This window comes from Thalassophryne amazonica, chromosome 16 (assembly GCF_902500255.1).
Source record: "Thalassophryne amazonica chromosome 16, fThaAma1.1, whole genome shotgun sequence".
NCBI lineage: Eukaryota > Metazoa > Chordata > Actinopteri > Batrachoidiformes > Batrachoididae > Thalassophryne > Thalassophryne amazonica.
Window position 1 is genome coordinate 67,586,526 of NC_047118.1, and position 16,461 is coordinate 67,602,986.

General features: G+C 42.0%; 1 protein-coding gene across 2 annotated transcripts in view; it reads left to right on the top strand.

Annotated features, from left to right (window-relative positions):
- The window catches only part of LOC117527610 (trinucleotide repeat-containing gene 6A protein-like), a 118,100-nt gene extending 103,535 nt beyond the window's left edge, over positions 1 to 14,565 (top strand). For both annotated transcript variants that reach the window (XM_034190037.1, XM_034190038.1), the window contains 3 exons: positions 116 to 186; positions 5,494 to 5,633; positions 6,957 to 14,565. In XM_034190037.1, the coding sequence (XP_034045928.1) occupies positions 116 to 186; positions 5,494 to 5,633; positions 6,957 to 7,305 (560 nt within the window). In that variant the 3' untranslated portion in view covers positions 7,306 to 14,565. The remainder of the gene's footprint in view (positions 1 to 115; positions 187 to 5,493; positions 5,634 to 6,956) is intronic.
- Positions 14,566 to 16,461: the final 1,896 nt, after the last annotated feature.

The window sequence follows — 16,461 nt, forward strand, 5'->3', positions numbered from 1 at the left end:
ACTTGCTTCCACTTGCTAGGTTTTTGCCCGTAGATGTAGCACTGTTCACATTTTAATCTTCTTGTACTTTAACTCATTTACCTTTGATCCATGTTTCTGTACTGTGTATATTTAGGTTCCAGTTGGGGTGACAGCAGCAGCTCGGGGAGAACCCAGTGGCTTGTTCTAAAAAATCTAACCCCTCAGGTAGCCACACACCTGAAATTATAACTGAGAATGTGTGACAGTATAACATCGTCTTCCCTCTAGTGACAGCATTTTCCGGACTACAAGTTGTACCGAAATATTAGTCACATCTGTCCAAAAATGCATCATGAAGACCTTGCACCAGTCTGTCAGTTTTTTTTTGTTTTTTTTTTAATGTGGCACTACTGCTTCATGCAACAAAAAGCAAAATGAATAAAATTGGCGCATTATTTACATTGCAAACACCTTGTTAGTGAGCAGAAATAAAGTTACTGGACGAGGCACAAAATGAGAGTAAAGTGGTTCTTGTTGCTGCTGAACAGACGATCATAGGTGAGGCAAACATGCAGTCTTTGAAATGTTTCAAATGCTGGCACTTTATAATGCAAAATCTTTTGTTCTATTTAATTCCTCCTGACTGCTAGAGGGTGGTGCTTTAGCACCTGGATAACTACATGTGCACAGCACAGAGAGGTCGAGAATATATACCAACAAAGTCAAGTCATTGGATGTGACCTGGGTGACGTCACTGGTTGTCTTTATATACCAGACAAACCCAGCGATCATTTTTCTACATTCTCGCATTCTGAAGAGGTTGAGAACGCATTTAGCTGCGATTGCCGCTCTCACTTGTAGCCTCGCAACCCACTTTCGGTTGGAGCTACGTGCACTGCACACGTCCTCCAGAGGCTGTGAGACATGGCTTCACCATTTTGTCATGAGTACACCTTCCTTGCCAGGCGCACGCCTTCGCCACTGCCCTGCTGGGTATTTTCCTTTGTGCACAGTTGAAGTTATTAGCTGTTAGCTGCTAACCCTTTAGCTGTGTTGTTTCGATGAAACCTGGCTACTTGCTTAGTTGTGTCGCTAACCCCGGTAACTACGTGGTAGTGTGTGTATCGGAACCAGTATAGTGTACTGTGTTGGGCTTGCCATGAGTGTTTTCCACTCCTTGAAGTACTTCGTCTGCTCTGAAGCCATTTTACTAAGTTCAACAGCTCCGCTGACAGCTATTGTTGTCTTCGCTGTAAATGACCTAGCTTTTACGCTGTGAGCGATTCACGCTCCGTGTCTTGTGTTAGCATTACGCTGTGAGCGATTCACGCTCCGTGTCTTGTGTTAGCATTACGCTGTGAGCGATTCACGCTCCGTGTCTTGTGTTAGCATTACGCTGTGAGCGATTCACGCTCCGTGTCTTGTGTTAGCATTACGCTGTGAGCGATTCACGCTCCGTGTCTTGTGTTAGCATTACGCTGTGAGCGATTCACGCTCCGTGTCTTGTGTTAGCATTACGCTGTGAGCGATTCACGCTCCGTGTCTTGTGTTAGCATTACGCTGTGAGCGATTCACGCTCCGTGTCTTGTGTTAGCATTACGCTGTGAGCGATTCACGCTTTGTCTTTCTATCTGTAACCGTCAGGGCTTGTGTTAGCCATCTGCACGCAGTTCACAATGTTGTCAAGGCCTTTGTTGGATAGCTGTAGTACCTGTTTGGCTCTCTTGAGCCCAGATGATGGACATATGCTTTGCCCCTCGTGTCTTGGGATCAGACACCTGAGGGAAGCCCTGACTGGCGATGCCTGCCTTAATTGTGCCAGTATGCCACTGGCAGAGAGGTCTGTTCGACTCGCGGCATTGGAAAGTGGGATGCCTAGTGGGACAGTGGTCTCCAGTCCCAGAAAGGCACCAAAGTGCCGTAAACGCTCACATGCAGGGACCCCTTCTGCTAAAAAGGTTACTCATGACCATGCTTTGGCTGAAAAGGTTGAAATGTTGACTTCTGAGTTTGCTCAGATTAAGTCCTTGCTTCTGAATCTACAGCCTAGGGACGCCGTAACAGTTCCTGTTGTCCCTAATGAGGCTGATCAGACCGATGTAGTTACTCAGCAGGAAGAAGATGCCATGTCTATTGCTGCAACTGATTCCTTGTACATGACAAGTGATACAAACTGCGGAGGGTCAGGATGAGAGGGGTCTCTCTCCAAGCCATTCATTAGTGGGCTCTCACACCTCTGAGGCTGAGCCCCTGCCGCAAACCGGACCTGGACTATCCTTTGTCAAGCAAGCTGTTCAGTTGGCTTTACCAGGCTTGGGGTTGACAATCCCCCTGCGGAAATCACCGCTTCAAGTGCCTTTTTCAAAGTCTCTCAGAAACTTGAGTTCAATGTTCCAGTTTCGCAACCATATATCGAGGAGCTCCACCGATGTTGGGCAGACCCCAAATCAGTGTAGGGTCACTGATGACCTCCTCACCAAAAGCTATGACATAGCTGCTCGCATTGGTCGTCTAGGCAACTCACTGACCCATTTAGCCCTTGCCCTCTCAAAGTCTTTGAGGGAGGCAGAGGTTGATGATGCTACTCAAAGTCTTAGTGATGCCTCACTCCAAAGTTTTGCTTATATATCCAGAGAGCTTGGCAGACTGATGTCAACCCTTACCATCACTAGACGTCAGGTGTGGTTTGCGCAGTCCCCTCTGTCCGGATCCTGCAGAGGTACACTCCGTTCACTGCCAGTTCTTCCAGGCCAAGTATTTGGACCTGTGGCCCAACAAACTTTGGAGTGTGCTGTTGAGGCTAGTAAATCTTGACAACAGTTTGTTGACCTACACTGGACTTCCAGGCCTCAGCCTGTCAGACATGCTACAACTTCAGACAGCAGGAGACTAGTTCACAAGTGTCGACTTGAAGGACGCCTATTTCCATGTGCCAGTGGCGCCTTGTCACAGGCAGTTTCTCCGCTTTGCTTTTGAAGGACAGGCATACCAGTTCATGGTGCTTCCTTTCGGCCTCTCTCTCACCCCTTGCACATTTACCAGATGTATGGCTACAGCACTAGCCCCACTGCAAGCTCTCGGATTAAGAATCCTACCCTTCTTAGACGATTGCCTTGTCTGCGCTCTGACTCAGGAGCAGGCGCACATCGATACAGCTCTTCTACTGTACCATGTCTCTGTTAGGACTCACTGTGAATTTTGCGAAGAGTTCTCTTGTTCCCAGTCAACAAACAACCTTCCTCGGCATTGCCATCAGCTCCCTAACTATGACTGCATCGCCATCCCTGCAGAGAGTGGGCGATGTAATTAATCTCGTCTCACACGTTCAACGGACTGTGACACTGTCTTTTAGTTTGCTGCTCCAGTAGATGGGCAAACTGACTGCAGTGTCGCTAGTGGTACCTTGGGACTTCTGTTCTTGCATCCCCTACAGATTTGGATCAACAACCTAGGCTTTGTTGTCACAGCTATAGGGGAGGATTTGACACCCTCACCCAGAACGCCTTCAATTGCACGTGTGGCCGTTGGAGAGAAGGACTCCTTGTTAGGTTCTTGTGACCAGTCTGTTGTTCATACTATCCTTAACTCACGTGCTGCTTCTACCAGGGCTTTGTATGGCAACAGATGAAAGCTGTTTGTCCGGTGATGTGAGAACCAAAAGTTAGACCCAGAGCGTTGCCCTGTGCCTATTCTACTCAAATATTTACAATAACTGCTGGAGAAAGGACTTTCTGTCACTACTTTAAGGGTTTATGTTACTGCAATCTCTGCCCAGCATGTCTACATTGACGGCCGGTCAGTGAGTTTGCATTCCTTAGTGTCGTTTTTTGAAAGGTGCTCTACGTTTGCGGCCTCCAAGGCTTGCACGCGTACCTTCATGGGACCTTCCACTAGTCCTGGAGGGTTTAAGCTTATCTCCTTTCAAACCAGTTGAAAGTGCTGATCTTAAGTGGGTGTCAGTGATAACGGCCTTTCTACTTGCAGTATCTTTGGCTACGCAAGTGGGAGAGCTCCATGCCCTATCGGTCGCTGAGAACTGTTTGCGATGGAATTCTGTCAGATCTGGGGTTACGCTGTGGCCTAATCCATCCTTTTTACCCAAGAGAATTTCAGTCTTTCATGTTAACCAGCCAATTTCCTTGGCTGTGTATGGCCCGCATTCTGATCCAGGATTATCTGTCTCAGGTTTCCTGTGTCCTGTTCGAATGTTGCAGCAGTACATTAGTGCGACTGCTGGGATTCGGAAAATAGATGCCCTTTGTTGCTTGGTTACGGTGATCACGATAAAGGCTGTGCTGTATCAAAGCAGCGACTTTCGCATTGGGTCCGAGATGCCATTTTACATATATACAAGTCCAGGGGTCTTCAGCCTCCTAAAGTTATGTGCCATTCCACCAGAGGGGATGTCCACCTCCTGGGCTGCACCGAGAGGTGTTCCTTTGAGTGATATTTGTGCTGCTGCTACATGGGCTTCGTCCTGTACCTTCGCCCGCTATTACAGACTGGATGTGGCCTCTCCTCCTGCGGTGACTTTGGTGGTGTTGTCTACCTCCACTCCCCACTGCTGATGATCGGTGAGGGTGACTCTTTGTGACCTTGTTGGTATTAAGTCATCCAGGTGCTAAAGCACCGCCCTCTGGCGGTCATCCGGAATTCATAGAACCGTAGTTACATTCGTAACTCTCGATTTGTCTTATTGACCTGCTACTGCCTTTCAGTTTGACAGCATGATTTCTTAAATTTACTTGTTCTTTAGAATGCAATAATGGCTGTTTCAGATCTTTTTCTTGTTTTACTGCAGTTGGCATCCAGCTTAATTGTGAGTTATCACAGCTTCTGCTCTGGAGTGTAAATTACAGTCCCTCAATCTGTTAACAGGAGCAGCTTGTCAGGCATGTAAACAGTACGATCTAGTGGCCATAGATGAGAATGCAGTATTTCTCATACACATCACAGGATCTCCTAAACTATTTTTTTTAAAGAGTGACTTTTCGTCCATAAAATATGTTCCTTACACAGCTGTTAACTGTAAGAATGCCTGTTTGATGAGAAGTGTATCATGCCCTCATCTCAAGTTTTGTTAGAATTCTGATGGGGCAAGAAGTAGAGAGAAAAAAAAAACACCTCCCCTCAGATTGTCTGAACTTCTCCAGAATGATGTGATCATGATTCACAACAGTAACAAAACATGTGCAGTGAGTGGTAAATCTTGAATTAGCTGATAGGGTCACCTGTCCATGGCAGCAACTTTGAGAGGGTGTCGTGAGTGCTTGCAAAAAAAAAAAAAAAAAACACGCCTGTTTTCAATCTTTCATTTGTATGTCAGGTCAGTCCATATCATGTTACAGTTTGGGCAGTGGATGTTGTCTTTTTTGGAGACACCTCTGCAACCAGACGCCTGCATGTCCTCCTCAACTCATGTGACCATTATTCACATTATTCATTCATAGTCTTGTGTGAATATTTTGAAGTGTGTTTTGGTTGTCAGCAGCTTTTTGACACTGTATGCATTTTACTGTCTTTGTCTCCCAGATTGACGGCTCCACACTGAGGACCCTCTGCATGCAGCACGGCCCTTTGATCACATTCCACCTCAACCTGCCGCATGGTAACGCCGTAGTATGCTACAGCTCCAAGGATGAGGCCGCGAAGGCCCAGAAGAGCCTGCACATGTAAGTACAGAGTCACATCACTACATACCTCTTTTATCAGATCAAAGTACTACATAGACCATCCGATGAAAACTCTGGACTTCCTACATTTCAAAGTGAAAGTCAACTTGTTCAAATTTAGACCAACAGTTCACAGATTTATTGTGGTTACTTCAAACTCTGAATGTCCTGACATGTTTGACCTCCACTCATATATGCATTGGCTCATTCCATAATGAATCAAAGAAATTGATTATAGGACTTAGGGATGCACCGATCCACTTTTTTTTCCACTTCCAATCCCGACACCTGAATTTGTATATCTGCAGATACCAATACTGTTCCAATACCAGAGCTCTGTCTGCTTTATTATTATTATTATTATTATTCACATTATTGTTCATTCTGTATGAGGATATTTTGTATCACCAGTTATACAGCTTCATGATAAAGTAGTATAGAGAATTTTCTTAAAAAGAAGACTTGAAAGTTAGCTACAGTTTGCCAGAAGGTACATGCAAAATGCAAGCCTATATTTCATGTTTTGGTGAAAGAATTAAGTATTTCTGTTTAGTTTTTGGTGGTTTCTTGTGGCATTTTGGAAATGCAGTTTCCTCAAAAAAGTACATGTACTTGAACGCAATCTTTGGGGCGCCCCTGTGAAAAAAAAAATCAAATCCCGATTGATGAAAAATGGCAGGTCTTGGGGGCATAGACTTGATAGAGAAAACACAGCTCTCTTTCTGTCTCTCTCTCAATTTTCAGTTTCAATTGAGCTTTATTGACATGGGAAACATGTGTTACATAGAGAAATAAATACTGTCTCTCGCTGTCTGTCTGTCGTGCTGTCTGTCGTGCTTTCTCTCTCTGCCGTGCTTTCTCTCTCTGTCGTGCTTTCTCTCTGTCGTGCTTTCTCTCTGTCGTGCTTTCTCTCTCTGTCGTGCTTTCTCTCTCTGTCGTGCTTTCTCTCTCTCTCTTTCTGTCTCTGTTGTGCTTTCTCTCTCTGTCTGTCTGTCAGTCATGCTTTCTTTCTGTCCCTTAGTTTAACGAGGCATGAGACCAAAACATGGAAGAGTGTAGAAATTTGTCACTAGAGCATCAGAACTGCTCATTTCTACACAGCAGTTTACTAACAAAAATCCTTAAAAATGTTTTTATTTTGACTTCAAGATGTAGTTTCTGATTACCCTACATTTTTGCCAACATATTTTTGCCAAAGTCGGACATAATTTCATCCGTTACAAGGATAACAGTGTTATGATTCAATTATCAATGGGAACAGTGCAATCTGCTGTTCTGTGGACAGCCAGCATGACACCTGTTAACCCTCTCTCTCTCCCCCAGGTGTGTTTTGGGGAACACTACTATTCTGGCTGAGTTTGCCAGCGAGGAGGAAATCAACCGTTTCTTTGCACAAGGGCAGTCACTGGCCACTCCCTCCTCCAGCTGGCAAGCCATTGGCTCCTCACAGAGCAGATTAGGTCAGTCTACCGCTTTCCCCAACCGCACCCCTGAGCCTAACCAATGGAATAGCAGTGACCTGCACAGCTCCTCCCTCTGGAATGGACCCAACTACTCCAGTAGCCTGTGGGGTAACTCCAGTGGCGCCGAGGCTGGGAGGATCAGCAGCCCTTCTCCAATCAGCTCCTTCCTCCCGGTTGATCATCTGACAGGGGGTAGGGACGCCATGTGAACCACCTGCTAATCAAATAGGCTGGGGGAGGGGTCAATTCTCATCAGAAGAAAAAAAAAAATTATAAATGCAATGGCACTAGTTGGACGCTTTCTCACTTACAAGATATACAGTAGTTTGGGGTTTCCCCTGTGAAAAGCAAGTTACGTTTTTCTCTCTGCACATATGTCCACTTTGTTTTAGCCCAAAAACATATCAGTCGGAATACTTGAATCATGCAGGCCAATTCTATAATGTGAATGGATAGACATTTGCTTCCAGGTAGTGCTTTTTCAGACCGGAAACAGCTTCAGTCGAGCTCAATATTATATATATTTTTTGTTTCATTCATTGTGTTTATTTGAATTCCAATACCTTTTTATTTTTAATGTTTTCTTTTTCTTTTCGAATTTGCTGACAATTTTGGAGTTTGAGCTTTTTTAACTTTGCACTGAATGTTTTTTTTTTTCCTTAGTGTGTGTGTGTGTCTCTATCTATATATATCTATATATAGAGATATATAGATATATATAGATATATATCTGCAATACAGAGGGAGCAGCCAGTTTTTCCAGTGTAGCTGTTTACTCATTGAGGTCTTTACCGTATGTGTGGAAGTACAGTGTGTATGTGTGCGCGCGTACGTATGTGTGCGCTCCTCTCTGCCTTGGCACGCCTACCTTAAGGTGTTGTGGAGTTCAAGATCAACAGATAGGTAAAAGAAGAATAAAAGCTGACTTAGGAGGATGATCTGACGATGGTAAAAGTGACTTTTTTTTTTTTAAAGTATTGCACCAATTTTGTTTTTAAACTAAAGAACGTTGAGCTCTGCAGTGCAAAAGACTGTAGCTGCAGCTGAGACTAGCAAGTCCCGCCCATCCTTGTACAAGGGGCGGGGTCTATCTAGCAAGCCCCCTCCCTCACCTTCGCCACACGTGGCCGTGGGAGGGGATCAGCACTTTCAGACTAGGCTTTCAATGTTTTGGAGGTGCCACACTGCAACCTCTTGTTTACAAGACTTAGGAGGCGAAACGTGTGTTCATTCTTCATTTTAAAGAGAAGATAGTATAAAAGAAAAAAGAAATGAAAAAAAAAAACAAAAAAAAAAAAACAAACAAAAAAAAATCACAAAATAAAGAAAATGGGGGAAAAGGTTAACTCTTATTGAGGATGAAGATGATGCTTTGTAACTCTGGGAATTCAGATCAGTGTTTTTGGCCATGGCGTTGGTTATTTGAAATATTCCTTTTTGTCTGCTAAATAACCAGCAGTGGTTCTCAGGAAATCAAGCCAGTTCCCCCCATTGTAGTCACATGAAAAAAAAATAAAAAATAAAAAAAAATTACTACTCCTGGTAAGGAAAAGAAAATTCAACTTCAGCACTGAAATCTATGTATAGGTCTGTAAGTTTTTATTTTATTTTGTTTTTTCTCTGCCAAATAACTGCTTTAAGCTGGAGAAGCTCAACACACTGCTTTGAATATGCTGTCTTTTAGGAGGGGAGGGGGGATTTCCTGTGTGTGTGTGTGTGGGGGGGGGGGGGGGGGGGTGCTTGAGGATGGCAGCTCCTCTTCCCCTCTTGGCTGATTGTGAAGTGTCTAAACCAAGAGAAAGGCGACTCTGTATCTATGCATACTGAAGCCTCTCGTGGCCTGCAGAGGCTGTTTCTCCACTGTGTCGTGTTTTCAATGTTTCAGCTAAAATGTGAAACATTATTTTTTTAAAATACTCATTGCCACAAATGGTGTTAAAAAAAAATCTTGTTTTTGGGGGGGGTGGGGGGAGTGTTTGTTAACAGTGCAAAAGTCGTCCACATTTCATTGCCTTGATTCTGTGTCCGCAAATGCAACAAGTCAAGTGGCTTCTACCTGTTTACAAATAGAATATGATTGTATTGTTGTACTGTTGTTGTTTTTCCTTTGGGTGAGGGAGGGGGTGCACATCTGATGTTCCTGACCTGATGAAGTGTTTGTGTTGTGTGGCCTTGGTGTAGCTCAAACAACAGTGAACATGGCGTGACCTCACAGGCAGCGTGACCAAACACCGTCACGCTGCTTCGCTGAGTTTAAGAGCAAAGTTCGTGCACAGCGCTGTGCCAGCGTGGCAGAGCGTTCACTGTTGCTCCTTGTTCATCTCTCTGTGTCCCTCCCTCCCTCCCTCCCCCCGTGATCAATGATCATTGTAGCGTCAGACTCTTCAGGCCGCTCTCATTACAGCAATGAAACATGAGCGAGTAACCGAATGATCAAGTGACCTTTTGATATTTGCGCTTGGTATGTTTTGCTGCCTCCCAGTGCACGTCGAAGTCAATATCTCAGAGCCCGTATTTCCGATCTAAATGCATTCCAGTGCATCCACTCAGGAAAATGTGGATGGTTGCAAAGTTTGTATCCTTTCCACAATATTTTTTGTCCATTTTGGGAAAAGGATTGCCACAAGTTTGCCACCCATCGCCATACTGACAGCAACACTACAATCCACAACTCAAGTCAGCACCTGCTAGATCGATTTATTGCATAAACCTGCTGTCACACACTATATAAAAGTAGAAATTAATAAAGGTAATTCTGCTCCCTTTGTAATTTGCCGCTTGATCTGCAGACACAGTCTTCACGTATCCTGAGTTTCCAACTTAGAATTTCCTGCTTGAATGGCCGTTCCGTTGCACTTTTCCGTGTCGGATCTTGTTTTTTTTTTGTGTGTGTGTGTTTTTGTTGTTTTTAAGTTTGGACTCCAGTGGATTGCAGCATTTCTTCAAAGGCATCTCTAGGCTTGCAGCCCCCCCCCCCCTTCACAATTATGATAAAACTAAAACTGATCTATTCTGGAGCGTAAACATGCTTTTCCCGATCGGGTAGTGCATGTTGCCTCTGTTCAACATCACAACAGAAGTGGACTTGAGCATCCACAAGCGGTGTCCACTGTTGTTAACGTTTTGTGTGCAGTGTAGCGGGGTTGCACACATGCACAAGTACGCTGGTGTCACACTCATGGAACTGTCCTCACTGTGTTGGTAGTACATGAACACGTGCGAGACCTCTGAGGAGTGATGCCTCCCTGTTTGCACATAATTGTGATTTGTATAATTTATTTGGAGCAACTATCATAATGTCGCTCATACATTTGTTTACAAATGATTTATTGATTGATTATAAGCCTCACGTAGCCCCTCCATCCTTATTGGTTGTGACTATTTTTCACGACCTTGACCTTTTGACAGATCTGCTACAAAAAAATAAACAATCTGGAGACATTCACCAGGGAACGCTTGAAAAGTTGCTCACCATTTTCAGACACTCGCGAGCGATGACCGTACTGTATGCTACCACCAGCACGCAGAGTAAACAGGAGGATCCAGGACATGTGCACGGGATTCTGTGGACTCCGCATTGTGAAAACCTAATTAATTTCAAGGTCACTGTTTTGTTAAGTATCTGTTATTTCCTCCTCAGGTCTGATGGAAAATGGGTCTAAATTTGCGGAATGTCTTCAAACAGAACATCCATTTAAAAGTTGTTGAAATGTTTGAACACAAAACTAATTTGACTTTAGAGACGTGAAGGTGGGTCAGTGATTTGGGGCTTGTTCCTGCCATGGTTCTGGAGATTTCACGAGGTGACATGGAATGACTAACCTGCAGACACCACTGAGTGTTTTTTTTTTTTGTTTTGTTTTTTTTAAATAATAATAATTTGAGCGCCACGTAGCCTGTGAGTTTACGCCATGTTCAGGTGGAGCGGCGAGCGTACGAGGCCTCCGTGCTGCTCTGTAGTGGCAGATTGTACTGCTGAAGGGGAGGGGCCGAGTGTCTGAATGTAACCCGCCAATGGCGTGCATGGAGAAAATGCATGCGTAAATACTGTACATAGCCGTAGACGGCATCGATTTAGTGACGAACAGAGAAAGAATCAGACGTCAGCATTAGCAAAGCCATTGGACCTTAACGTGTTTGGAACCTGTGTTTAAGCCTGTTTGTGTGTGTTTTGCTCCTCCGATAAGTTTGTATTTCAGAAGTATCGTATTGCTGGCTTTAGCTTTAAGTTTAGCCGTGAATATATAACAACCTTTAAAGCGGACGTAGTGAGAAAACCTCGAGTATTAGCCAGACTTGACAGTGGTGTGCCAGTATTGAATCGCTCTTTACCAAATACTTCAATCACAAAAAGCTTGGATTACATAATCCCCCCCGCCCCTTTTTTGGGGGAGGGGGTTTGTTTAACATGTTAAGCGGAACATCTGAACGGTGTTGATCGTAGTTGACATTAACTGAGGAGCCTTGGATTTTGCACTTGAGTGGGTTAGCGACAGTTGGTATAGAGCAAAGCTGCAACAACAATTAACTGTTTAGTCAACGATTGGAGCTGAAACCTCAGACTGCATCCAGATTGTGACTATTTGCCATTTCTGTTTTCCCATTTTTCCTATCACTGTAAACTGAGTATCCCGGCCAGATGCTTTTCTGGTTAACGAGATACTCCAAAGCATTTCCTGCTCTTCTCTACCATTCTCAGACTAAACGGTTAATCAGTGTCAAGATTTAGTTGCAGCTCAGGCACAGTGCTGTTTCTCTCATTTTTAGAATGTGTGAAGTTGAGTGTTTAGTTACAGGGTAACGTGTGTGTGTGTGTGTGTGTGTGTGTGTGTGTGTGTGTGTGTGTGTGTGCGCACACACCGTGTCTGCGTCAAAACAGTATTTGATGCTGGAATGGATTTTCTTTGAGTGGCTCGTTTGAAGGTGTGTAATTGGTGTCAAACTCATGCAACGTATCTGTGCAGTGGAGTGTACAAACAGAGGGGGGCAGTATAGAGAAAATTGACGTTCATTTTTTTTAGTCATTTGTTAAAAAAAGATTTTAGTTTTCTTTAGTTACACATTGTTGCTCAGTGAAAATAATGCCTTAAAGCATTGAGAAATTATAAAATTATCTAGTCGTGAATTTTTTTGTTTTTTAAAACGTTCCCTCAGATTTTATCCTTTTATTCAGTTTAATTCATAAACACCAGAATATATTTTTAAACTTGCCACCAGCACATAAGAAAAGATATTTGCAGTGCATTATGACTGTTAAAGGATAACTTGGTTAACTTATTTCAAACTGAGTTGCTTTAAAACCAATTTCAAGATGGCAAAAAAATGTCTAAATTGATTTAAATCCAGTTGAAAGCAGCTAAATTAGTGATGTGCAAAAATGGAAAATCAGAATATTAATTTAGCCAGAAGTCCCTTTATTTAAATAAATTGTTTTGAGCTTCTTTAAACTATTTCAAATTGTATATCTGGTTTAAATCATTTAGAAGCATTTTAAAGACTTTAGCAACCACTTCTTGGTGGAGAACCATTTAAGATGTCAGCTTATTTGTGCCAAAAAATGGAAGCAGGAAATCCTTGCACTTATTTAAATAAATACAGGTGACAGAGTGGCATTTTCTGAATTTTTACAGAAACTCTTTTTTTTAAAGATTCATTAATAGAAAAAGTTAAAGGCATGCAGCTCATTATAAGCAATTGTATTCAGACATTTGAGCAACAGAAGCTTTGGGCAACAATAATGTAGCTGAAGTCGACATATTAACAATTATCAGCGTTCCCTGATAAGCCTGGAAGCTGCGCACCCCCCCGTTAATACCAATATTTGTTGCAAATTCCCTGAAATTAATTTTTTTTTTTCCTCAAGTGCGCACCAGAATGTAACAGTTAGCCTGATTACAATGAGAAAATTGCAGCTCCTGTGGAGGGAAGTAAAAAAAATAAAATAAACGTACACACAAACATCTCATCGTGAACATTACTAGCTTTTAACGTGTTATTGTGTACCGTTCCTGCCTACTTGTGGCTCTGCACAATATTTTTGCTGGAATGACAAAAATAAAAACGCAACAAAACTTCCTGTAGTGAATTCACTGGTTTATTAGTTTTAATGTTTTCAGTCTGTAGTTAATCACCGTACATGCGTGTGTTACATCACAACTTCAAGGTTACTTTTGTTTTGTTTTGGTGCAATCGTATATTTTGAACAAGCTAGCTAGTTGACCAAACCTGTCTGAGCTGTTGTCTGGACTAGCCTAGGCTGCAAAACTAGCTCAGTTAATTGTTGCGTGTTGGGTGTACAAATGAATGTAAACTGTACTGAATTGTTTGGAGTTTATAAACTTGATGTAACACAACCCGCGGGTGATTATAGCCTCCCTTTTAAATGCCTTCTGTCTGGAGCTTGTTTGAAGTTTTTAGAAAAGTTGTCGTTTGACATGGCTGCTTATTAGAGGTGGGTGTGGCCTCACTGATTCATAGGGGAGGCGGTGACTCATGACTAGCTGGTTTGTTTCTGGCTTTTTGGGTACTTGGGGTTCTGTCTGCCCCCTGCTGGCTGATCCATGATCAGCAGTGGATGAAACCACCTCATTAATGCTGGCGGTGTCAGCGCAAGCGCCTTGACGGCAGTTGGCGTGTGCGCACGTTTGTGTGTGTGTGTTTTAAAACTTATCATGCCAAATTGAGAAGGAAAGCTGGAAGGGATCGATTTGTGTTTTGTCTGAATTCACAAAGCTGGACAACATTAAATGCTTGAAGGGGAGAAAAAATGTCAAAAGGATGACTTGAGGAAAATTTTTCACCACAAGCAATGTACAATCCCAGGACAGCCAGGCAGCTTCCACACAGGCCCAAGGAAAGGACACAAGGATGGTAGAAAAGGAAGGAAGCTGGCTGGTGATGCGCTACTACTTAATGTTTAAGGGAAAAAAAATGTGATTTTTGTTTTTCTCCTGTGAGCAAATTTTAGATTGTAACAAACCCAACGGCTTGTACTGTCGATCAAAAATGCTGAGGTTGTTTGTGACTTTACACTTAACAAAACAAAAAAAAATTATAAAAAAAATTTGTCATTTCACATGTAATATGAAAACACAAACCCAGAAAAGCTTTAGTCTAACCAGCACAAAGATGTGGGCAGGGTTTCAGGGTTAGTCGCTCAGACTATGCAGCGAGTGTTGAACCCAGGTTTCCATGCCCACCTTGGGTTATTTTGCTTTCTTTAATATTTAACAAAAAAATAAAAGGGGGGGGGGGGGGTGAGCTGAGCTGGGATTTGCTGCTGCGACGGGGGTTTGGTGCCACTGTTGGATTTACTGAGATCTGACTTTAAAGTCTTACTGTTGTAATATTTCAAGAATTTGTGCTTTTAAAAACTGGTACTGTTTTGAGAATAGAAGAGTTGTAATGCAGAAAGTCACTTTTAAACTATTAACCGTCTCTAAGAACATTGACGTCAATTTTAGGCAAAATTTCATGTTTCTACCATTCAAAATATTTCAGTATTAGTTCTACTGAACAGACGCGTCCCATTTTTCTTCCCTCCTTTATTAATTTTCAGAACTGTTTTCAAAGTATTACAATTTAATCTTTCCTTCTCACTTTCACAGCTTGTACCATTAAGTCGCCAGTTTATTATTTTTTGATAATACTGCATTTTTACAACCTCGTAATTAAATCAAAATACAAGTAAATATATTGTAATATTACTGCATTGCACTCAGGAGCGTTTTCTGAATTTACAACTTCTCAATTTTTTTCTCCCTCAGTATAAAACATTAAACAAGTAACATTAATATTTGTCCATTAATGCAGCCGCCCCCCCCCCAGCAAAATTACAAGCTCTGTTACGACTTGCCTCAGTATTACGTTTATCTCATGGCGATTACTTTTGTTTTAAAATTGCTGTTCTCCAAATGGTACCTTTTTCATTAATGAAACTTTGTCAAACCTGTACGTATAAGTTCATTGTTCTCATAATGGTACAAATCTTTTTCCATTTTGTCATCTGCGTTTAAAAAAAACAATCTAAAATCAGATTGACGAATAAGTCAAGCTTTACAATCATGTTTTCTGTCAGTATTATGAATTTATGACTCATCCCCAAAATTGTATTTTTTTTTTTCTCAATATCTTACACTCGAAATAGTGTGCCTTTTTTAACAGTACAACTTCGTCTTAAGAGATTCCATTTTAGTCCTGTACAATTACTTGAATTTTTCTCAAAATATTTAATCTTAGTTCTTCCAGAGCAATATTTTTGAGTTAAAACGTGTGACATTACAGTCGCTGTTGTGAACAGCGGTTTTCTTTCTCGTTAGATTCTGACTAAATCACTCTCATTTGGTCTTTGTAACATGGTTAAACTTGTAAGAGGGTAACTTTTTTTTTTTGATTAAATGTTAGAACACTACAAATTCTTAACATTGAACTTTTTTGTTTTGTTTTTATTGCAGCAGTGGCTCTAACGCCCTTGTATCGGAAACGTTCCTCAGACTCAAACCGTGTTGTGCCATCACTGAACCGTACCGCTTACAATAATAATAAAAACCTTTATTTGGTGGCAGCCGTCGTAACTTGTAGCAGGAGAGGACTGGTGAAGATTTGCCGTTATTTCGCAGCTTGGGGCAAAGCTGCAGATTTTACAGCTACAATGTTTTTTATAGAGATTCTATTGATCCACAGTGTGTAGTTGATCACTTGTAAACTTATTATGCACACTGCTTTGGGTGACTGATATATAATATATGAATATATGCGTACAGTGTCTATAACGGAGGAAATCTTCCTCTTACCAACAAAACAAGAAGTACCTTTTTAATTTCAAATGTCTTCCTTGGGTCATAAAAGGATTTTATCTTAAACTTTGGGGGAAACTGCACTTTTTGAAGGACAATCTTTATTTGTATGGGTATAAAAATTGACAAAACGAAGTCGCCTGATATTACAAGGTATGGAAAACCGATTCCAGTGTGCTCTAATAATGAATGTCTCCTCTGATGCTGTTTCATTTAATCTTTGATTCTTTTGTCGCTTGGTTTGTTCTGTATTTTTCCTTATTTTACTGCTCTTAAAAGAATCTGTACTAAGGTGTAGAGTAGTAGGTCTTCTGTTGGCTGTACTTGTGTACTGATTACTGTTTGTATACAAAGCTGTATAACATGGGTACAACCCTCAATAAAAGACTAATAGTGAATCAGTGTTGGTCTCCTCAGCTCTTCATTTCATGTCAATATGGTTAAATATTAAAAAAATAATTTATCACGTTTATTCATGACAAATTATACATCCCAGCCACAGGGTGGAGCTATAACAAAACCATGTTTAAGCACCAAAAGCATAAAGTCTAACATACAAACACAATGACA